Source organism: Stegodyphus dumicola, chromosome 8 (assembly GCF_044657685.1).
Source record: "Stegodyphus dumicola isolate Sdum_Otavi_A_Nest chromosome 8, ASM4465768v1".
NCBI lineage: Eukaryota > Metazoa > Arthropoda > Arachnida > Araneae > Eresidae > Stegodyphus > Stegodyphus dumicola.
In genome coordinates, this window is record NC_140775.1 from 158,810,722 (window position 1) to 158,836,416 (window position 25,695).

General features: G+C 32.8%; 1 protein-coding gene across 1 annotated transcript in view; it reads left to right on the forward strand.

Annotated features, from left to right (window-relative positions):
• LOC118194682 (cytochrome P450 4c3-like) overlaps positions 1-25,695 on the forward strand; it is a 105,501-nt gene that overhangs the window by 43,179 nt on the left and 36,627 nt on the right. The window contains exon 6 of the mRNA XM_035365855.2: positions 8,003-8,129. Within this exon, the coding sequence (XP_035221746.1) occupies positions 8,003-8,129 (127 nt within the window). The remainder of the gene's footprint in view (positions 1-8,002; positions 8,130-25,695) is intronic.

Genomic DNA, 25,695 nt, shown 5'->3' on the forward strand with positions numbered 1-25,695 from the left:
TTCAGAAGCAGATCAATATTCGTTACTAAATAAGATTACTTTAAATGTATTGCGTCATAGAGGAAAGGAAGAGAGCAGCAGCATAGGTTCTCACAGCACAGGGAGAGGGAAGCTTCTGTTCGCAAAAAGGCGCTCATTCGTTATTTATACTAGCTGTTACGTAATAGGCTAGAATGTTCTCGAAGGTATTGCTCTAGGGGTGGGGAGATCCTAATTTTCGGAAAGTTAATTAGAGGTTGCCTGTTCGCAGCTGCCACGATGCATGCAACAAGTTCCTCAGCACATCTAGCGGCGGTTTACTACACCAATGTCTTGATGTATCTCCAGAAGAAGTAATCAGTTCAAGTGGAGATCTGGCAATCTTGTTGGCCAATGCCGAGCCCATACTAAGACCACCTCCTGCCGATCCCATACTGAGAATGCGCTTTGAACTTCATTTTGAACACCTTCTTTGATAACGATCCTCTGTTTTTGTTCTTATTTCTTTGTTTCCCCTGCAATAAGCATAAGAAACATATATTCTCATCCTGATCGTGTACTTCCTTTCTTGTGTTTTGTGTCGGCACTACTGCGCCAGGATAGCGTTTCCGAACATGCATTGTTATGTATTTTACCATCGTCTAGGTGTATTCTATCTCTCCTGGAAGTTTGTAAGCGATTTGCTGAAACACCCTTATATTTGAATCTGAAGACTCAATTTTAAATCAATCCTGAGAATAAATGATATAAACACAAAACGTTCAAATTTGCCATAAAATATTTAAATTGAGTGTTACCTCATGGCGGCAAGATCTGTAAGAAACAAAATCAAAGACCGCAAATGGCATCGCAGTTAACAGCATGCAGCTTTAACATTATTCTGTTCACAGGTTATTCGATATTTACAAAACTTCTTGTTTATTGCTTGTAACTGCTTTGTAAGTTTACTACCTGTTTACTGTCTGATCCTGTATGCTTATATAAATATTTTGTTAAAATAAGTGTTGCCTTTCCTTGCACAGCAGGATTAGTGAGTTTTCGATATTATGTACAAATACCAGGGCATTATCTTGCAGATATTGCTGCAAATTGTCTTAGTTTAAAGAACTAGAAACAAAGTAATGATGCAACAGATTTTCTTCTTTTTTCTTCTCTCTCTCCCTCCTTCGTTGAGTCAAGTTATATCGATCTTTCGATTAAGAGCAATATGTGCGCTTTGAAAGTTTTATAGCAGATGGTAAAGACACTCTACTACTCCTTTCAGAACTATAACTAAAAAGGAGTCAAAAATTTTAATGATAGTTTAAAGACAATTATTTAGTACTTATAGCACTTACATGCATAGTGCAAAATCTTGGATTTCACTTTAGAGAAAATAAAAGTTTTGCATCTGGCGTTCCAGATAGCTTTTTGGCTAAATTATTGTAACATCTGTCCCTTTAAAACTTTTAAGACAACCTGGTTTTGGTCTGCATATTCTCTATATATAATTTCCTCAAGCACACATTCAGTGTATTTACTAAAATTATATGGTAAAAATGAGAGGAAGGCATGAAAATAATTAACTAGACAGATTTTTCTCCCTACATCGGAGAAAATAGGATGAAAGTTTAGTAGTGTTATGCAAGGTTTCCTAATTGCTTCTGAAAATTCCTAGCATTTAACGTTGGTAGCTCATTTAATTAAGACAAAAATGTGAGCATACCTGAAAACGTAAGGATGCCTTCGTGGAGGATGTTTTAAGGAAAAACTGGTTTGATTTGCGTAATTCATGGGGAAAATTACGAAAATGGCCAGTCAACAATTCTGTTTGCTAGAATTTAAATCCGATCTAGTATTCAGTGGCGTTATCTGCTCAACCACAGTGGGTGTCGTTAGTAATGCAATTGCCAATATATCCATCCTGTTATTCAACAGCGTGAAAAATTATTCTAACTCTTCACTTCTGCACGTCTTAAGCCAAAAGAGTTATTGTGGAATAAAACTGCATCAGTATAACTTTATCTACCGACTGGAATTGTTTGAGCTCTATTTGCTCTATTTGTCTTTAAGTTGGAAAATGTAGGGAAATTTATGGGTTCTTCCCTTATGCTGTGGTACTTCAACGGTTACCATGTTGAGCGAATTATTTGGAGATTCAATGTTTGACTTGGAGTGTAGCAGCCTTTTATTTCCCAGGAATTTATGGCTCTCAAACTCCAAAATATTCTACAGAACTTCTATCCCATATGTTCTGCAATGTAACTGTTCCGACACCCAGCGGGTTACTGGATAGGTCCATTTTAAATGCTGTACAAGAGCACTTTTATTTGAAATATTTTTTTTTCACAAAAATGTAATAAATTCAAATTTTTTTGTAAAATTTTCTTAAAAGCAACAAATTTTACAATTTTAGAAAATTTTAGAACATAAAGCACCAAGCTGCTATATTTGAAAATCGAATTCTAGAAGACATTATAATATTCAGTGCCTTTAATTAAACGGTGACAAATTAGTTTGTATTCTGCTATTATACCTTGCGTAGAAATGTATTTAAATACGCAACAGACAATCTGTTTTGTGATTATGAGACGAACATTCCTAAGCTGAGATTATGTGCTGAGTCCCATCATTCCAAATGAATTTTTGCCATGTGAAAATCGGCATAATATTACTGCGCATTCCTAATTTGAGTAAACGGCGCACTGTGTGTAATGCGTGCTTAAATGTCAAGCAGTTTTCATTAACTACCATCCACAGAATACTGAGAGTGGATTGAAGTGAGATATCGAATATTTCTACTACTGAAGCTTGATCTTGCACTGATTATACTCTTCACTGCACAATGACGTCAATTCGTACTGGGAATAGCTTAATCATAGTAGGAAGCTTCGGGATATGAGGAAGATATTTGGCTCTATAGGCATATAATTCCCATATATAATATCTCATGTATGATTAATTTGATACATTGTTTGCTGTTTCATTCGGGCGCTTAAATATGCAAACGTTTAAGTTATTAACTCTTCAAATTAAGATATTTTTCATAGAAACGCGTTAAAATAGTCGTCTCAAGGATATTAACAAAATATTTATAATTTTATTCTAATTGTAGAAACTTCTCGCGTATTATTTTATTATTTAAACAAGAAAAGTTCGACACTGGATAAAATAATATTTAATGCATTACATGCTACCCAATCGGGGTAGTTATTAGCGACGCTGACTGCCGTACCGAAGGTATATGGTTTGGATACCGGAGAAGGCATAAATATTTGTAAATGTATAGTGTCTGCGCGGCATGGGGCAGCCTAAAGACAAGCCGAAAGTTCTTTAGATAGGTTGGGGATATGGAAAGCGGGGTAGAGAACTCCCAGCCACCCCTCTTTCGTCGGATTCGTCTCCTAGGATGCTCTCCATCAAAATTGAAGGTGAAATTGAGCAAACCCTGTACAGTGCTCATCGCTCTTGTTACCGACAGGCGCAATCATGTACTCCTTGCCACGATGAATTTCGTGGGCTTATTTTGATGTTACTATCAGATAGCGAGTTAAGTCACAACAACAATAACATCAATACATTGAATTGCAGCATTTTATCTTTATTAGCTCATTAGCTTTTTATTTTTCCCAAACTACCACTTCTACTTGCATCGATTCTCGCCAGGATAAAAATTAGTTTATGTACTACATAAGAACAGAGTTCTTGACTTAAGAGAGAGCTTATGGTAAGAACTGTTGAGAATCTCCATATCATTTTCACCCAGTCTCTAAATTTGCTTTAATTCATTTTCCCTTTGGTAGCCGCGTTTGCTCTCATCAGGCGAAGGCCTGGGCCAAAACTTACATGCTTACTTTGTGATTATCCTGCTGAGTTTTACTTTAACTCCTATATTTTATTAATCCAGCAAGCAACGGAGGTCTTGTGCTGTGTAAATTTCTTAGGTGGTACACGAGCTATGCAAATTTCTTAGCATGAAAACTAATGAAAGAGTTTGTTTTAAACCTTCATCTGTGTCCACTGTTATTTCATGGAAAAAAATTAAGAATGGGCGATAAATTACCTTTTTACGTGGAGCCAGAGATTAGGCTTTAAAATGGATATGTTTCATATAAAATAAGGCAGACAACAACGAGGTTGTTTTGTGAACTTTGACGTATTCATTCAGAAGCAGCAAGATTAGTAAAGTAAGAACAGACGCAAGCAAATAGAGTTGATTTGTGCAGTCCTGTTTGCTACAGCTTCGTTCAGTCAGTAAGTAAGTAAGAGGCCCACCAGCGGTCGAGCGGTAAAGTCACTGAACGCTGGTAGTTCGGTCTGAGGTTCGAATCCCGCGAACGGGCTGGCTGCATGGGTGTTTTCACGGTTTTCCCCATGTGTAACCATGTTTACGAGCATTTCCCTTGCATTTCCCCATGTTTACGAGCCAGTTCCCTTAGAAAGTCCTCCACGAAGGCATTCCTAACCTTAGGCAGATATCCCTAGCATGCTTTGCCATAATTAAATACTCCACCACACCACCAGTAAGTAAGAGCACTGCTTTTGTAATAGAAACTTCAATGCCTAATTAACCCGGCTCCAGTTATTGCGGCTTCTAGCCTTATATAGTAAGCATTCAAAAATCAATTAAAAAACTTAGATCGGCGTATAGGGGAATGACTCAGAAATTAAGGTTTTTGAAGAGTTGCCATAACTCTCCCTCTAAACTGAAAATGAGCTCACCATTTAAACTCAACCTAATTCGTGTTCTGGTGATGGCTGAAAAAATAAAAATTATAGAAAAAAGAAATAACGAAAAAATAATGGGTAGCTAAAATAAAAGTTTCAAAGTCACCATCGAGAACGAGTAGTTACCATCCAGTCGTATTGTTCTTATCGAGCAGTACAAAGTTACCATCTTGTATCGAGTAGTACAAGTTACCATTTTATAACGAGTAGTACAAAGTCTATTGTTCTTAGCATGAGCTAAAAAGGAAAATTATACAAAAAACTTGGAATTAAAATAATAAGCAAAGAACAATATTTAAATCTATATAACATACAGGCGATTTGCTTGTCTTTTAAACAATTTGCATATTGAAAATTTAAATAAAAAAGACGCTACAAAACGAAAAGGAATAAAATAGATTTAATTCGATTTCTTGTCAACAATTTCTCTAAGTTTGTCAAAGTACAATCAAAACTGAACCTTTTGGGATATGCTTGCGAAAAAATTAAATTAAAATGTAGTCTAAAAGTTTTTTTAATACATGATCAAAATTTCTTTTGACACTTATCTTCCTGAACAGTTACTGCAATTTGGAGCTCTTCTGCAATTTGGAAGGATAATATATTATTAAAACGTCTGTATAGCCAAACCGCTCGTCGGAATAGCAATATCCCGGGTCAAACTACCAGTGCTCAGCTACTCGACCAATATTGGTCTCGCAGTAAAGGAAAACGATAATACACATCAAGCTAAGTCTTGGAGATTGACGGTCCCACACTTTTTATGCAGAATAATTGATTCACATAGCAAATTTAAAAGTTTTGGCTCAAGAGCTCAACATGCGAAATTCTTAGTTTTTTGTCTGTCATGAATAGAGTAGAACTGTCTTCTTTAGGGTTCAAAATATAAATATATATTAGAAATAATACAAGTAACACATGTTTATTATAGAAAGATGCTGTCCGCACTCATATCAACGCTACTAACGAAGCGAGAAGTGGAAAAAAAATGGACGTATGAGACAATTACGTTGTTCGATTAGTAACTTATAAGTAAAATTTAATCTTTTCTCGGACTCGAACTCGGAAACTTTTAACTACTGTATGGATATATTGACCGTTATGCGCAAACGCATGTGGGTGGTATGACTACATCATGGAAACCTATAACAAAACCGGTAGATTTTCAATAGATCATTTGCTTTTACTTACACTTCATTTCGCAGAGCAAATAACTGGTAATGTGCTTTGACGTTTGTAAGCAGGAAAATTTCGGGAATAAATTCTTAGAAAGCAACAAGGAAGAAGCAGAATCCGAGATGGGCTATCCTGAAATCCGTGGCTTTTAGCTCTAGTTGTTGGGTGCATGTGCGATTGAGCCCAAACATAGAATTCACTTAGCTATCACAATAGTCTGTTTGCAAAATATTTTAAAACCCATAAATGTAATGCATCTTTTTAGATATTTTCAAAGAACTTGCCAAGCTTTACGTCAGTGCAGAAGAAAAATAACCTAATCATCATACATGTAAGCCAGGACATATTTCTTCTAAACATCACTCTGAAACAAAATGTTGGTCATGTTACATTTTCTAAAAGTTTTTATTTCAAAAGGAAAATTTGTACATGTAAGGTTGTTAGCTTAAATTTATTATATTACTTTGTTTCGCATGCATCTAAAATCTATTTTCCTTGTTTTTCCTGTGTTCAAAAAAGGCAAGAAAAGTTATACTGGTGCATTTTTCATTTTATTTGTACGAAAGAATGTATTTTTAGAATTTAAAGAAAGCAACTATCAAGGCATCAAGCAATTCGTCAATAGTGTTTTAAATGACTGGAGATGGATGGACTAAAAGCCCTTATATTTGTTTATGATTTTAATTTCATCTATTTTTTCGATAGATTCTGGCAAACAAGCTGTCTGCATAGGTATTTTTGTCGTTTTCCCAGTGTATAATGAGAATTCTAATCGTTTTTCCCTGAAAACTTGCCCACGAAAACACCCGTCTTCGGGTCTTTATATTACACCATCAGGACATATATCATCTACACTGGATAAGTGTACTTCCCTTGTACGAAACATAACGTCTTCACCTTCCACGCTGCATTTCATATAGCCTGCTCTCAGAGTGCTGCCATTCTAAAAGACTTAATCTTTGTATTTCAAATTAAAACTGTATATCATTTAACAAACGGAGTAATCTAACCGCAATAAATCTACTTCCTAATAAATTAGGTTTTTATTCTTTTTTAAGTTGAAACTTTATTTTCTCGTAGATTAAATAAGTCAACTATAAGAATAACTAGACATTTCTCAAATTATATGTGCTGTGATGTAATTTTATATAGACAGAAGCACGCCTAAGTCGGCATCGCAAAATGAATCCCACTTAAACTGATTTGTCTTCGACGTAGAACCAACATGGCAGCTAAAAGAATTTTAAAATTTTGTTCAGAATAATTTGTGTAGCGTAAGTGTCAAGTCCCTTGCTGTTCTCAGTCTTATGTTACCCTTGGTTGTGTAACTTTTCTTGGTATATTCTCATCTAAGCACTATATCTTGGTATATTCTTATTTATCTTATCTACGCACTCTCAACTGAATACCGGTGGCGATTCTCTGCAGTTTTGAGTCTCTGTCAATTCATTTAGAAACTATGTCGATTCTATGGCATTTTGAGTGTATGAGGTCAATTTTATAGAATACCAATCGTATGGCTGTTACAACACTGAGTAGGTGATAAATGAGCATTAATCATTTTACTCATTATTGCTTTATTATCAAAATTTATCCTTCTGTTTTATCGATCATACATGTTGATGACAAATACCAGTATCATATACCGGTATCGATAGTGTGGCGGTGTCCGTCTTATGCGATATCGATTCTGTACTGTCCAATTCTAAGCAGCGTTGATTCTGTGCCTTCACGATTATATGCAATCTGTATTTTGTGTCTTATGGTTTTATCAATTCTGTGACTTCTCGATCTACGTAGTATTTAATAATGTGCCTTCTCGATTCTACGCAGTATTTATTCTATGCCTTGTCAATTCTACGCAGTAATGATGTTGTGACTACTCGATTCTGTGCTTTTTCGATTCTACACAGTGCTGATTCTGTCGATTCTTGATTTTAGGCTGTGTTGATTCTGTGCCATATCCATTAAAATGCAATGCTGATCGTATGAATGTAAGCCATCTTCTTAAATGTAGTTCAGAAGCCAAATTATGAAATTCATTCATCTGATGTTGTAAAACCAAACTATAAAATTCCTTCATCACTTACATTTTTACAACAATATTATGGCTCTACATTTTAGTTTTAAATTTTTGCAGAGCATCAGAACAGTTTTCTGACCGAGTCATGAAACCATGGGTATGGTCGGACTTCACATACTACCTCACCGAGGATGGCCGCAATTACAAGAAAAGCGTGGAAACTATGCTTCAATTCACTTCATCTGTAAGTATGATTTACTAAATTTATTTTAAAGACGAAATTGCTAACTTTTACAACCCTAACTATTGCTTGAAGGCAATGCAATACTGAATTCGTGATATTCTGATATAAGCCATCACGAAAGTTCAATAAATATTTGTAGTAAATGAGTTCTGCCAAATTTGCTGACTTTCAAAAATTCATTTTCATTCTTTTTGTTATTTCCGTTATAATTTTAAAACTTATGTATGGTCTTTATGCATATAAAAAAGCAATGTTAACTATAGAGTTTTATAACAGCTTACCAATATGAATAATTTATATACTTAGATTCATGTGACTTTTTCGAGGGATAATCTTCATTCTGAAGTAGCAATTGGCTTCTTAGTACATCAATATTTATTTAACTTATACAGTCAAAAATGAAATATACCAACATTCATCAGAACTTTCAGAATTGGAATTCTTTAGTTGCATTAACTTGAATTTTGTTACACAATAATGGTTTAATTTTATTAGCTGGCGACAGTAAGAATTATGTTTATTAGTTTCAAGGCCGAATCCATCTGAGATACTCTCAATTTTTCATATTGCAAGATTTATCATCTCTGTATTTCTTTTTTGAATCCAATAAGATTAAGTTCTTGAGGTATCAAAATATTATTGAAACTACAGTCCTTTTGAAAAGGCTGACTTCGTTATTACAGTAAGTTGGAAAACAAACAAATTTTCCTTTGATAAAGGCCTGGCTTTATTTTAATTTCAAATTATAATTACATATTAGTATATATCTTCCATTTTCCTCCTTCAAATCCAAGTAGTATATGCATTCATAAATTCTAAGCGACGTTCATAAATTCTAAGTACGTGCAATTTACTAATGACCCTTTATATAAAAAATGCACAAACTAAACGTAGAAATATCATACGATGTGTCCAGAAAAAAATCGATAGATATTTACTTATACGTATATATTATAATATGCCTAAATTACACATAAAAGTTAAGTATTTTCACACTATTATTCGTGTAAGTTTCATAGATAACTAAGCATGATTTTTACCTAGTTCCAGGATTTAAATATATTTCTGCTAAATATTTATGTTGTAGAGACATTAAGTTATTCGGAAGCAGGAAAGATGTAAAATGAGCAATGCCTTTGGCAGGAATAGAACACAGACCTCTGGAATACGCGCCCAGCATGCAGACCACCACACCACGAAGGCAAGCTAAGAAAGCTGGAGAAAAACCTTATATACTTCTCCTTTTAAAGGGCGACTGGGGTTTTTATGGGACTTATTGCCAAATCCTGGGTGTGATATCATCATCCACCACCCTTTTAGTTCGGGCGCCATTGTAGAGACATTATGTTATTTGGAAATAAGAAAGATGAAAAATGAGCAACGCCTTCGCCGGGAATTGAACCACGGACCTCTGAAACATGCGCCCAGCGTGCAGACCACCACACCACGAAGGCACGTTAAGAAGGCGGGAAAATACCTTATAACGTATATTTATCGCATAAATGTAAATTTCCCTAATTCTTTTACTTGATATGAACGGATATTTTTAGTTTAATTTTGCATAAATTTCCCATTTTTTACTGTACGTGTATGCATATTTTTGGTAAAAGTTTACGTAAATTTTCCACATTTGCTTTTTATAAAAGTACAATTTTGATAATTCTAGATAAATCTTTATATATTAAAATATCCTTCCAAACGCAATCAAGTGTCATTTAAAAAAACACTAATAATAGATAATATTGATACATGATAGAGAGATAATATTAATGTAGATAAATAACAATATAAATTTAATAATATAAATAAATAAATAGAAATAAGTTAAACATAGATAAATATTGATGCATTACAGATAATACTATGTATGTGAACTATGTTATAAGAAAACAGAAAGATAACATACGTTTTTTACTAGATAGCAATTACCTACGACCTATTACCAAGAAGAGGGTTTTGAAACACGTAAATTGAATACAATTGTTTAATTTCCAAAATTATTGTTGTGATTGCTTATTCAATTGAGAGTACTCGCACCTTTGTTGAAGAAGGAAATTGCAACTTAAATAATAATTTTATTAACAGAAATTAATTGTAGTTTACCATTTTTATACTGTATGCAGTTAGGCTGAACTTCCTTTCGTCTGTACAAAAATGAAAGAAAATTAAATTACCCAATATGCGAAACATTATTAATATAAAATTAGATACAGCGAAGTATCTTATATAAATGATTAAAAATCGTAAATAACAGCTGCGTTTGGAATATTCTCTTCTGCGTCTGGTACTATATTAGCTACAAAGAATTTTCAAGTGTTTTGCCTCCCTTCAGGCCGCAGAGAATATTCATGCGTTCCTTTGAATAAAATATTTATACATTTTCTCTCACAGCAAACGTTCTAGTACTTCTCTTATACAGGAAATACTACCGGCGAAACATCAAGAATTCAGCATGAAGCTCGACTTTCTTTTCCTTTCTAGTCACAAGGATATCGACTATTTCACTTAGAACTTTCTTATAAATCGTCGTAATATTTTTCAATCATCCGAAGAAGCAATGTGCAGGGAAATGAAACTATTTTCTTATGTTTACAGATGCTTGAAATATTATCTGAAGCTCTGGTGAAGTGATGTTATGAATTGTTGTTTACCCTAATCAACACTGTAATAGGAATAAATGAAATTTTTCTGCCTGCTTTATCTTCTGGGGTTTAAACAAAAGGAAAACCATTTACGAGCTTAAGCTGTCAGAACTCTTCAAATTCAGCAAAAAGTTCTATTATAATATTTCACGAACAGTTCGAATAAAACGAATAATAAATAAAAAATGAGTAGAATGCAAACAGAAAAACTCCATATTATAGTCTAACAACTCGAAAAGCTTAAAAATATTTTAAAATATAAGGATCATAACTTTAAAAAGAACTTGTAATCTGATCTCACTATGCAAAAGTTAGTTAAAACTTGATAAAATCTGAAGCTAAGCAATTATGATAGGTTTATTAGTTTAAAGAATTTTTCTGTCAAAAAGTAAACATAAAATGTTGCCATAGTTTAACATAGATTTGGGGCAGATAAAATAATAATTAACTCGGCGAACTATAAATGTAGCCTTTTTAAAATTAATTAATGGCTCTGCTCTAGTTTTAATATGTCAATCTCAGGTTATTTTTTTTTCGTAAATCTTATTTTTTGTCTAATTTTAAATTTTGCATTGATTTGTTTCTCTGACAATAAAATAAGGCCCATTAATGAGAAAGCCAATGACAGAAAATATTATTATGAAGGCATCTAATTAGAAATTTCCACGTTCAGATTTAGGCAGGTATTGTCTAAAGAAAAACTTAATTATCCTAGACGTAACTGAGCATTTATTTTGCTAAATTGGTTTTCCACGAGATTTTTAGCACATGCTTCTTTCAAGTGGCAATACGTCAATTTTGCCAAGACGCAAAGTGGAAACAATAAGGACCTTGAAGAAGTTTCTTTGAAAGCACGCCATAATTAATAAATTATTAACAGAAAATTTTAATAAGAAAAAACGCTTGTTGTGTGCAAAGGCACATTATATATAGCATGAGAAATAAATCTCATTAATTAAAATAACAGATAACATATTCATCAAAATTGTGCATCAGGTAGGTACACTGAGCAAAAAAAAGGCGGGACAGTTCTATATCTCCTGTTCTACTGGGCCGATTAACGAAATTCAACTTGCGTTTTTCTTGATTCAAAAGCGCGATTTAGGATATGTATTAGATTTATATATAGCATTATTCTAATTTAGGGTATTTTAATTTAGGTATTAACCGGACATTTTCTGAAATAGCATGATAATTGTTTTCCGTATTTCGATTCTGACTCAAATTACGCCAAACTGGCAAGTTTCGTATAAATGGCACGAGTAGTTTTTAAAAAATTAGCTCACAAAAATTCCTCAATGTTAATTGAATTTGGTACATTAATCTCCCTTTTTTCATTAAACTTATTTGATTCTTCTTTTCGCATTTCGAAATTTAAGTTCATTCCATATAAAATTCGCCATTTTTTATGATTTATTTTTAAAACTATTTTATTCAAATTACTTAAGATATACGTGAATTTATATATTGGCGCGTTTTAAAATTTCGCATATTTGTTGAAAGCGATAAAACATCAAATGTGGTTTAGGCACTTTATCAAAATTATTTGAAAGTAAACACGATGCGACTTCCCCCTCCCCCTTGTACACAATGTAAAAAGGGAAAGGAAAATAGGTTGTCATGTATTAAGAATTTCGCCAAATGAATTGTTCTTGGTCCAAACTGAAAAAAATGCGCCAAGATAAATTTTTGAATTTAAATAACTTTCTCACCACATTTATAAAATTTTAATACTTAGGCATAATTAAAGTAGTAGAATCGTAATATGGAAAAAAATTGGCATATATTAGAACAATGCTATATATAAACCTAACATATATCCTAAATCGCGCTTCCGAGACATGAAGAACGCAATTTGAATTTCGTCAATCCGCCCAGTAGAACGGGAGGTATAGAACTGACCTCGCTTTTTTTTTTCAAAGTGTACATAGTAAGTTATATCGGTATCATAAATGATATAAGTGAGGTATGTTATTAGAAAACAGAAATATATACGTTTTTAAGAGGTACGTTTGTTGCATTTAAATCTCTCAGTTTCTTAAGAAAATACTAATGATTTGGAATATAAAACAATGATCTTATGCCAAACCGATCAACATTATATTGGGAAATGGTTATTTGATAGACCACGTAGAGGTAAAAACCTGTTTCCAAGGCAATATTTACCAAGCCTTTTGAATGAAACATGACGTAACGTAGCACAATGTAATACATTCAAAACTGGGAACAATCCTGCTGAAAATGTTTATAATGTTTAACAGATCTCATTAACTATCTTTTGAGTCCAGCCTAACATCCACAATAAATATCGAATTTCTGTAAAGTTAAAAGAAATTTTTCTTGTTTGCCTTTCGTTCGATTTTTGGTCAATTCCCTTCTGTAAAATCTTTATTTTTTATTATTTAATTGAATTGTTGAAGAATTTTCTTTCGTGTTTTCACGAAGACATATGTTCCTTTATTGTCATTTTCACTTCCGCCGCTGAAAAATAAAAGGTGTCTGCTGAAAACATCGCGAATAAAACAAAGCGGGGATGGCCCATGTGGTCGTTAAAATCATAGAGGGTGAAAACATCCTGGTATAAACCATCGTCGGAGAAAATAAAACAATGCAAAAACTTCGCAGGTTTAAAATAGTTATACAAAATATCGTAGTAATAAATAAAGTACCTACAAATCATCACATGATGATAAACTTCAAAAGCATGTAGTTTTCGACTGAAAAAAATTTTAAGTGAATTTTCGCGTAATGATTTGTGACCACAGTAAAATACTAATATTTTTATCTCCATAGTTCATGTATTTTTGTTAAATAATAAACTTTTACTGAAAAAACGAGAAAGAATCCTATGCATTAAAATAGGAAAAATTTAATGCTGTGAATTGCGGTTTAATGGAATTTTGAACTTATGAAAAATCATTATTTAATTATCTTCTTTTATATAGAAATATTAGCAGATTATCATGAAAAAATAGAGTATTAAAAAGATTTGAAAAAGACTTAAATTTATAATTTTTTTCATATTTTTTTAATAATTTTATTTTAAATAAGAAACTTAAATTTTAAATTTTATTAAATGCTACATGTAGCATTAATTTTACTAATTTCCAGTATTTGAATGCTTAAGTTTCCTTCTTGCTTTTTCAGAAAATATTTATTAGTTTCTAGAGGTATTAGGATATTTTTTGGAAGCAGGCAAATTGAAAAACGAGCAAACGCCTTAGCCGGGAATCGAACCACGGACCTCTGGAATACCGGCCCAGCATGCGGACCACCACACCACGAAGTCACGCTAAAAAAGCGGGAGAAATACCTTTTACACTTCTCTTTTTAAAGGGCTTGATTTAAATTGGATTCGGAAGAGATATTTTCTTGACGTTTCTACGTATGTACACTGCGAAAAAAGGGAAAAACAAACAAACAAACAAACAAAAAAGAACAGTTCTGTATCTCCCATTCTAACATGGGCTGATTCACGAAATTCAAATTGCGTTTTTCATGTCTCAAAACCACGACTTAGGATATATATTAGATATGTATATAGCATTATACTACCACAGGTATTTTGACACAAAATGGAACTTTTTCTGAAATAAATTACAGAATATTTTTCCATATTTCGACTCTACGACTCAAATTATGCCTGGTTATTAAATTTTGTAATTTTTTCTGAAAAATTTATGGAGAATTTAAAAATTTATCTTGGCGCATTGTTTTTAGTTGGCGGCAAGAATAATTCACTTGCCGAAATTTTTAATTTATAGTAACCTACTTATTTTCCTTCTTTTCATTGATGCAAGAGAAGAAAAAATGGTCCATCGTTCATTCTTTCAAACAATTTTAACAAAATGCGTAAACCACATTTTCGTTATTGTCGCTTATATTAAATACGACAAATTTCAAAACGCGCCAAAATGTAAATTCACGTATATCTTAGGACATTTTGAATTAAAAACTCTTAAATTTTCCAGTTATGCTTAGAAATGCATCTATTTTAAGATAATGTTAAAAACTTTACACGTTATAATACAAAAATGTTTTCAAAAAATTTATAAAAATATTTTTAAATGCAAATTTATGAAATAAAGAATAAAAAATGTGCGAATTATATTTGGATTAAGCCTAAATTTCGAAATCTGGAAGAAGGAATCAAGTGAGTTTAATTAAAAAAAGAGATATTTATTAATATACATCAAATTCAATTAATAATAAGGAGCTAAAATTTTGAGAGCTAATTTTTAAAAACATACTCGTGCGATTTTTTACAAAACTTTTCAGTTTGACATAATTTGAATCGTAGAATCGAAATATGGAAAAACATTGGCATGTCATTTCAGAAAAATTCCGATTTTGTGTCAAAATACCTATATTAAAACAATGCTATATATAAATCTAATACATATCCTAAGTCATGCTTTCGAGATATGAAAAACACAATTTGAATTTCGTCAATCGGCACCGTAGAACGAGAGATATAGAAGTTACCTCCCCCCCCCCGCAGTGTGCTAAATTTACATTTTTTTGCTTTAAAAGTGATTGGATTATACTGTTCTTGTGTTCTTGTTTAGGTTTTTATGGTTTTATTTTGCATACAAAAGTTGTAGAATTATCAGCAATTTAAAAGTTGTTTAAGTTGCAGTAAGCCTAACAAATATTTGTTTACATTTCAAACTTAAGTCAGTTTCTGCACCAATTTCAGTGACTTTTTGCCCAGTGGGGCAAAAGTTATGTGCACCAAAAAAAATCTGTCTTTCTACCTAATTTTAATTACAAAAACGGTTTTTTAACTGCTTTTAACTCTTTATGATGTTTTAGTTTTTTCTGTACTTTACAATTTTTAATGAAGATGTTTTGAGATTTTATGTGTTTTTTTCCTTGATGTGTTTTTTCCCTTGCCGCGAAGTAAAAACTGAATCGATTGAATGAGAAATATACCTCTAATGAAATTCGGGGAAATAAATTTAAATGAAATGCAGCAAAAATATGCATAATTTAATAGGCCGTACAAAGAAGTCATATGGTGTGCACATCAGATTTTTTAACACGGTATTTTGCGCGACGATGTTTTTCCTCCGCTTTATTTTCGACCACGATGTTTTACAACTGCTTGCTTTAATCGAATGCTTCGAATTTTAGAGCTCTTTACTTTCTTAATCCCACGATGTTTAGCATGACGATATTTTTCCCATTGCTTTATTTTGCTGCATTTTCATCTGCGATGCTTTACCACGATGTTTTTGTCTGCAACCGATATTGTTATAAATTTTAACATGAAGACATGAAAGACAATTCCTGCTGCTTATTAGTCCACACTTTAGCATTTAGTTCTTCAATATGTTTTTATTACATGTGTTACATTTTACATGATTTATATTTCGTATGTTTAATATATTTTACATTTGTAACATCGAAGACAAATGTATTACCTGATGTTGTACGGATTAGCGAAAACGTGCTTTCTGAACCAACAAAAATGAACTGAAATTGAATTTAATTGAAATGAAAACATTAACAGCTTTATACGGGAAAACAAACTGAAATTTTTATTTGAAATATATTCAGATTCGTAGTAAATGAATGTTACTAATCTACATTAAACTGCATTCGACATAAAGTAGCTATAGCATAAATTAGCCAAAAATGTGCAAAAGCAAGTTATGTAATAAAGTTGCTAATATGCAAAATTTTTATATTTTCATTTATATCTGCGTAACATGAAAGTAAATTTCTTTATTCTCATAAGTTTATAAAACTTTGAATGCAATGAATAAAACATTTTAATGCATTTAATTGTTTATGTGAACCATTTCATCGATAGCATTAACGTTAGCGAAGCTGAGTTCAGAAGAACAAAGAAAAAGAAATAAAAGCTTTATAATAACTCACAAACGTGCATGAATATAGAAAGTGACTCCTGAAACACTGAGACAATAACAAGTAATGCAGAAGCAAAAAAAAAGTATACATAAAGTTTTGAAAGAAAGACTAAATATGAATAAAATTAATTGACAGAATTTCAGTCTTTGATTGGAACTGATTCTAATTCAAATGGTTTCATGTATTTTATTCATTAATATTCAAGTTATATCACAATAACTCATTAATATTCAGATCTGTGAGGAATACTTCGTTAATATTCAAAGTAGCGCACAACCTTTGCGTGCGTTATAAATGACTAGTGCATAGAAATTCACGCTGCAAATCTGTGACGGCCAGTTCCTCACTTGTTGCTGATGAATTTCATATATTAAATTACACTACATACTCGAATCCTCCGTTATTCGAGAGATAGTACATTCGAATGCTCTCGAATTCCAAGAATCTTGAAATATATTCGGAATTCAGAACTATATCGTTAGGGCCTTCTGTATTCCAACAGTAACGTAACATTCCATTAAACATTTTAATTCTAAATTCTGGAAGCATTATTTTCTTTATATTGTATTGATTTATTTTAATTTTCTAATTAATAATAATAAGAAAATAAAATAATTATTTTCTAATTATTATTATTTCTAATTATTATTTATTTTAATTTCTAATTATATTACTTTCTAATTTTCTAATTATTATTAACTAAAGGGCATTAGCCCAGAAGAGCTATTAATTTCGTTTTGGCATTTTGTCTCGATTCACTTTCTGCGGTGATTCACTTTTCAAACTGTTGCCATTAAGTATTACAGCTTGTAAAACGTTAATGAATTTTTTATTAACAAATTCAACGATTTCAAAGCGAGCAATGGCAACACTGTACGGAAAATTAAATTTTTATCTCCAGCGCGCGAGACTGTTTATCGGAATTCTAAAGATTTGCTGTTTTCAAATATTTCGTGATACTGCTGTTGAATTTAATTTTATGCTGTTTACGTGAGAGGAACATAATATTTAATAAGGAAAAGATACCACACAAATTATTAAAAATTCGCGCCTTTAAAATTTGAAGTAATATAAAATTTGAAGGATTTAATTAACACCATTTTCAATAAAATTTTGCTTAAATTAGTATTCTTTAAATACTTTTTCCCACCACTGTGTATCTATTTTGTGTTTTGAAACTTATTTTCGAAATTAGTTCAATCTTTTGGAAAAAAATAAAAAGCAAAGTGATTTCTGTACGCGCAGTTTGCCTTCAGTTTACATACTACACTTGAAGCTGTGGAAATTCTTAAAGGGGAAGCTGTACTTTAGATATTTCATTTTCAAGTGGCAGCATTATATATCATTTCCTCATTTCTTCTTCTTTGTACTTTTAGTCAGCATCGAAATTGCTTTCAGCCAAGCTATTATTTGCTGTCTACTTTACCCCGATTCCTATTTACTGCATTGCTGCCAGATAATCGCACATATTGGAGAAAGATTTCATTGACTCTCTGTCAGCGAAATAATATTTTCCTGCAGATAAATAAAAAACTGAAAGCTGGTATTGATAGTCATCTGCAATCGACTGGTTGACTGCTTTCAGCACATTCGTTAAATTAAGCTTAAAGGAAGACAGAAGCGAATTTAGTTTTAAAACTTTTAAAAACACGAAGAAAACAGTAAGATTATCAGACGGTATGCAGAAAAATAAGAATGACCTTGAAGATAAATACATGATAAAAGATATGTATAAATAAAATACAAAAAGTATAATTATTTATTATCAAAATATGAATTCCGGATTAATAAATAAAATAAATAATCGAGAGTTAAATATCTAGTAATTTTAAAATGATAGTTTTCATTAATTTAAAATAATGAATTGTACTGAATAGCTTTCTTTTATAAATGATATGTAAAAAGTTTTCGTCTTCTTCCCGTAAGTTTAAAATCATAAATTTCTAATTTATATACAAAAAATATTATATACATTATGAGCTATTTCTTCTCCCTTCCAGTGACGGCAGCACACTCGACGCGTATTCGAAAGGTCTAGGTTCGATTCCCGGTGAGGGCATTGCCCACTTTTCACATCTACTGCTTCAAAAACACCTAATGAAGTTACAGTGGCACCCGAACTAAAAGGAGGTGGACACTAATTCGTCATCAACAGGATTTGGCGTCTATAAACCCTAATCCCCAGTCGCTCTTTAAAAGAGGGAAGTATATAAGGTATATCTCCCACCTCCTTAGCATGCCTTCGCGGTGTATAATGGTCAGCACACTCGACGCGTATTTGAAAGTTCCGTGGTTCGAGTCCCTGCGAAGGCATTGCTCATTTTTCATGTCTCCTGCTTCGAAATAGCCTAGTGTCTCTACAGGGTAATTAGTAATAAATTTCATAAAATATGTCTTGGGAAGAAAAGTGACAGACGAACTTAGATTATGTAATTGCAAACGCATTGCACATTTTTCACGTCTTCTGCTTCAAAAGAACTTAATGACTCTACAGTGGCGCCTGAACTAAAGGGTTTTGGAAGATAATTCATCCCCACCAAAATTTGGCGATTAAGTTCCCTAATTCCCAATCGCCCTTAGAAGGGGAATAAGATATTTTCTCCCCCCTTCCAGCATGCCTTCGTAGTATAAAGGTAGTATACTTAGCTCGTATTCGAGAGTTCCAGGTTCGAGTCCTGGAGAGAGCACTGCACATTTTTCACGTCTCCTACTTCAAAAAATCGTAACCACTATACAACATTTTCAACTAACTTTTTTTTTGTGTTACAGCAGTTTAGTTTGTAGTCTTGAAAACGTTATAAATTAATATCATTTGTGTTAACTTACAAAGAATTATCACATTCCCCTCAGCGCCACATGGTGTAAGTGGTTGACACTTTAAGTTAGCAATGGAAGATCCGTTGTCTGAATCTTAAGGCAGGCTCGTGAGTTTTCCCTCTTCTCGCCTCTGAAAAATTGTAATGTCTGCAAACTAATGGAATGAGATGGTTTCCCTTACTGATCTGTTGAACAACACTTAAATATTTTCCCCCTCTAATATTCGCTCCATATAAGCAATTCGAAGACAGCAGGCAGTTAATACAGTAGTTAGCGAAAAGGTTCTGTAATCGAATAGCCTGCTACTGACCGAATAGCCTGGATTAAATAATTCAGTGGGAAGAAATGAGAATAAGAAATGTACTTGCTATTGTAATAAAGAAAACTGTTAATCCATTCATCTAAAACCGCTACCACTGGTGAGAAACATTACTCTCATTAGTATATGGGCATGGTTTACAAACTCTAATGATAATACCATCATTCAAATGCATTCTGAACGAATATTTGAGAAATCCAGATGGTTAGTTGTTTTTATTTTGGTTAAATTCAATTGCTGTATTGCAAATGTAAAACAATTATTTTCAAAACAGATAAAAAATAAGGAAAAAAAGATTAAAAAGATAAAGATAATAAAAGATAAAAAAAAGGTTAGGTTAGGTTATTTAATTACTGCAAAGCCTCGAGGACTATCTGCCTACGGAGAGAGATGCCTTCGTGGAGGACTTTCTAATGGAAACTGGCTCAAAGATAAAAAATATAAGATAAAAAAGATAAAAGACTAATAAAGATAAAAGATAAAAATATTGTTTATTAAATAAAACTGTATTGCATTCTACACTCAGGAAAAACTTTATCCTCAGTCGCATAGACAGATGTAAATATGGAAGAAAGCAACTAATTGCAAGTTACATTACACACTGTAACACAAAAACATCTTCTATAAAACAGGGTTTGACATAATATCACCACATGTTAGTCTACCTATTTAGAACAAAATAAAAACAGTGACTCGGCGTTTAAGCTAAAAATAATAGACTATTATATGACAGGTAACTTTCTATTCATGATTTTACGCCACATATTTTTCCAGCACTTAAGGCTGATGTACATACATTAAACTTATTTAATAGCTTTAAAACATGCGGTATTTTTCTTGATTATTGAAATACGGTCGATTCCCGATCAAGACGGATAAACAACGTCCTGTTTATGAAAACGGTGAACTTTGTTAATTGCATAGCAATGAAACAATTACTATCATACATCATCAGTGTATAAAAAAACTGCTTTTCATAATCTAGTTTTTATTTTTATTTTCATTTCTAATTTTGTTTATTCTTCCCTCATTTACAGCATGTTCGTTTTCTTTTGAATACTGATTAAATTTTTATTTTACGTAACGTATTCCCCAGACATAACTGCATGAAAATGTAGCTAAACTGTTAATAGCACTTTCTTTTAATTATAATTTAGGTTATTCATCTTTCCTGTGTATTTTAACTGTACTAAGATTAACCGTGTTCTTGAATTAACCGTAGGTGTTCTTCAAGATTTTTGCCTTGATGAATCAGCCTTGGTTAATTTGGACACCATACGACCTCCTTGTACGGCCTGTTAAATTATACACATATTTTACTGTATTTCATTTAAACGTATTTCCTCGAATTTCATAAGAAATATAATTCTCATTCAATTAATTCAGTTCTTACTTCCCGTCAAAACAAAAATACAAAAATTTAAAACATCTGTATTACCAATTGTAAATTACAGAAAGACATAAAACATCAGATGCAGTTAAAACAGTTAAAAAAAACAATTTTTACAATTAAAATTAGAGTTTCTACGCAAAGCCAAGCAATTCGGCCAGCGGGAAAGAAGGCAGCTTTTTCAGTGCACAAAACTAAAAGTTTACTTTTGGTCTCATTCGCCAAACAGACACAGAAGATGCATAAACTGACTTAATTCACCCTTCTCCTAAGAGTTTTAAATATAAACAAATGGCGGCTTTATTAAGCTTAGTAGAACATAAACAACTTCTAAATTCTTGACAATTCTACAATTATTGCATGCAGGTTAACTAAAGGCATACCGGAACATAAGAACAACATAATTCAGTCATTTTTAAGCAAACAAATGCGCATTTTACCAACAAATAGGCATAAAAAAACCGAGCTCACCGACCTGGGTAAAAGACTAGGTGTATGTATAAATATATATATATATATATACTTTTGGTGCGGTCAGTTGGTGCCAAAAAGGGAGGTACACAACTGCATGTTATAGCAGTCTTATATAAAAACTTTCAACGTTCTGAGGCTACTCTTTTTGAGTTATGGGAGACACATACCTACATGCGTACGTACGTACAGATGTTACGAAAAAAATCTCTTCTAAATCCATTTTAGATATATTTTTGAACTCGCTTTAATAAAAAGAGTCCTTTTTTATGTCCGTACACACAGATATCATGCAAAAATATCGTTCAAATGGATGCAAGAGGGGTCAAAATGGATATTTTCGTTGAAACATGATACCCGAAATTTTTCACCGTTACAATATGTCGTTTACTTCTCCAAGCAAAGAAAGAAGAATAAGGAATCCGAATAATCAAAGCTTTTGATATCAATATTGTTTTAAATGTTCTCCAATTAAGCTTTTTTTTTTTTTTTTTTTTTTTGAATTATCCATGGTTACCGTTCTCGATATTATACGAATTGATTGACTGTAAACATTTAAAAGTAAGTAAATTTATTAATAATACTTTTGGTTTTATTACCTAGAAATAGTACTAAGGAATGCGAATAATATTCGCTTTTGATATCCCTAGTCCTGTAAATGGAACTGGATTGCTTTTAAGTGCTGATAAAAGAAGGCAACCTTATTTCAGAATCTAAGATTAAAATTGAAAATCAGCAGGCATGAAATGGTAAAAAGCGACACGTACCTTAAAGCTTCAAGATAAATTAGTATTCAAATATTCGTCGACTAAAAAAAGAAATGGTTTGGAGATGGTAAAATGGATAAAATTAAAAATCAAAACTTTTATTCGCCAAAGGGCTCAAGACAAAGATCAGATGTACGAATAAAATTTTAAAACGAGCTACGGCACCCAAATGAATGTGGAGCTTTTTTCTTTTTTTTAAAAAAAAGAAAAGAGAATTCAGAAGTAGTCGTGTTCAAGACGTTCATTCTATATGTAAAATAAACTTGAAATTTATTTAACATAAAAAAGTTGATGCATGTGGATATTTTAGCTAGATTGAAATCAAAGAATTCTTTCTCACTTTGGTTAACGACGATAGTTTCAGAACGCATCTACCCGGAAAAGGTATTGTTAAGATTTTTTTGAAATAGAGCTTATATCTTTCGAAGCAGCAATAAGCACTTACTGATTGCATAAATGCTTGAAATTTTTAAGCAAGTCTAGGTCTCAAAGGCAGATTATATTTGTAATTAAACCTTTAAGTGGGTTTTAATTGCGAAACTTCTAAAATACTCAAATTTTTAATTCTGTCATGAAAAGAATTTCTAAGGGGAAGAAATATGATTTATGGTTTCCATTTTAATAACTAATTAGTATTTGCATTCTTCTATGAAAATGTCATCACTTGAAAAAACTGAATTATGTAAAAACTTTGACAATTATTTATTTATTTATTATTGCATAATTTATTAATTTCAAGATAAATTTTAATTATATGCTTTAGGATGTGAGTTAATGATTAAATGCTTTGTAATGCTGCTATTATAAAAGACTACTGAACAATAGTCAAAGATCAATGTTTCGACATTACATGGAATTAAAATATGCATAATACCACAGTTCATATATTTCCAATGCATTAAGAGACTTGATAAACGCAGAAAAACGTTGTATACTACTAAAGTTTTATATCCTACTTGACTAGAATTTATCGAAGTTCTTCGAATTTGTCTAATTTATGAAATTAATGCAAAATCTTAAACCAACTCTAGAGTTTGTATCATAAGCAATTTTGTTTTTAATATAATCCTCCTTTTAAGTGCCATATCTACAAAAATTATCCAAACAAATTTGGACCTAAATTTTAGAGTCACGTTGTTATTTTGCACTTTCCAAGGCAAATCGTAACTTTTCTGTATTTCAGCTTGAATGTTTAATCACGGCAAAGCAATCTAGGGCTATCTGCCTAAGGGGAAAGGATATCTTTGTGGAGGATTTTTTAAGTGAAACCTTTTTAATGGACATAAGCGAAATACATAATCGTCAAATTAGCGACATTTGACGATATTTTGCTAACATGGAGGTATTGTAAGTTTCTCGAGTCCATTTTCAAAGCATTAGCAGTGATTTTTCGGGAAGTTTCTGAACTTGTTTACCTTCCTTCTTGAGCAAACCTGTAAATATGAGGTTGTGAGCGAACTTTATTGGGCATTTGTACAGAAATTACTGCTTTATATTTTATAGGTTGGTACAGATATTTTAGCACTTTTCAATATTCTTCCCGTGTTAATGAAAATTTCGGTTTACCTGCTCGTTCGCCTCAGGTAATTTATAGTAGTTTATCTTGCCTGCAAGGTCTGTTAATTACTTCAATACAGTTTTCAATTTTTCCTCTTCATCTGGCAAGTTATTTTAGGAATTCTCTATGAATCTATAGTACTGTAACGTTCTGTACGGATTCTCGGATTTGGAATGATTGACGAGAACACTTGATGAAGCATGTAAAAATAATTTATTAGCCAGTGTTACTCAGGTCCAGCTCCAAAAACACGTTTACAGTAATCGAAAACTACGACAAGCACGCTGAAACAATCAGCAACACAGCCTTCAGGCTAAAATGCTATAATGGTGAAGACAGCAAAGCACCGGAGTACAGCTCCCGACTCGGTTCGGTCGTTCTCTGAATTCTACGTACTCTCGAGACTTTCCACGCTACAATATCATTAATATATAGAATATATATTAACATATATAGAATATATATTAACATATATATTCTATATATTAATGATATATACTGTTACGAAATGTATAGGCGCGGCAAGATGACTTGCCCGCAAAGCAGTTATAGGGTTGCCATAAAATGGCAAGGGAAGGCAGGGTTGCCACATTTGGCAAGAAATCGCCCATTTGGCGACGAGGATGGAATGCTGCTTTATCGGAGAGTGATCCCCCGTATCAATTCGATGTTGCGTCAGTTTTGTGCGGCCAACATCTCTGGATGTCCTAGAAAATAGATCTTCAAATTCTTTAATTATTTTCTCTGCCGCACATCTTTGTTCAAGGGTTAAGTTTGCGCTCTGCAGAAGTTCTTCCATTAATTTACTAGTTGGCTCAGTCGGAGTTTCAAGTGGGGCTTTGTAAACGCAAGTAACTGGAGTGCATGCTGCTTAGCACTTCAACCTTTTGGATGTTTCTCGGGCTGTGGCTAACATTCGTCACTCTCACAGGGAAGAAATCTTTCGAAAGGTCTACTAATGAGGAAGCCACTAATACCTCTCTTGGGCTATTTTCAGGGTATTCAATTAGTCCAAATTTGAAGCTATTCTTTTTTATGGAATCTTCTCCGATAATAATTCTGTCATCGGAGGGATGGTGGCATCTGTTTTCGTTGTTACTTGGTGAGCTGAAGGAATGCCGCTTTTCATTTCAAACACAGTTATATCTTCTTTCACACAGCGCAATTCGTTACGTTTAAAGTCCAACGTAAAGTCGTACAAATGGGCGATTTCTCGCCAAATGTGGCAACCCTGCCTTCCCTTGCCATTTTATGGCAACCCTATAACTGCTTTGTGTTGAAGCCATCTTGCTGCGCCTGTACATTTCGTTTCTTCCGCCATGGCTGTGTCTCGACACAGACTAACTCGCACTCCAGACGAGGAGGCACTCTGACTCGCCCTCTCGATGAAGCATACTCTCCCTGACCGAGGACCAGCAGGGTTTATATAGTTCGAGAACATTCTGGGCTAAACCGGTAAGAGTCGGGAGCTGCGCTCTGAGTGTCGTCGAGTTGTAGCGTGGAGAGTACGTGGAGTTCCGAGAACGACCAAGCAGATACGAGAGCTGTTTTCTAGTGCTTTGCCGTGAAGCTGTCTCCACCGTGATAGCCTGATAACCTGGAGGCTGCGTCGCTGATCGTGTCAGCGTGTTTATAGTAGATGTTCGACGACTTTAAAATGTTTTGAAAAAAAAAATCAATGTCCTGATTAATATTGGTAAATAAAGTGTGTTCGATACTTCATTA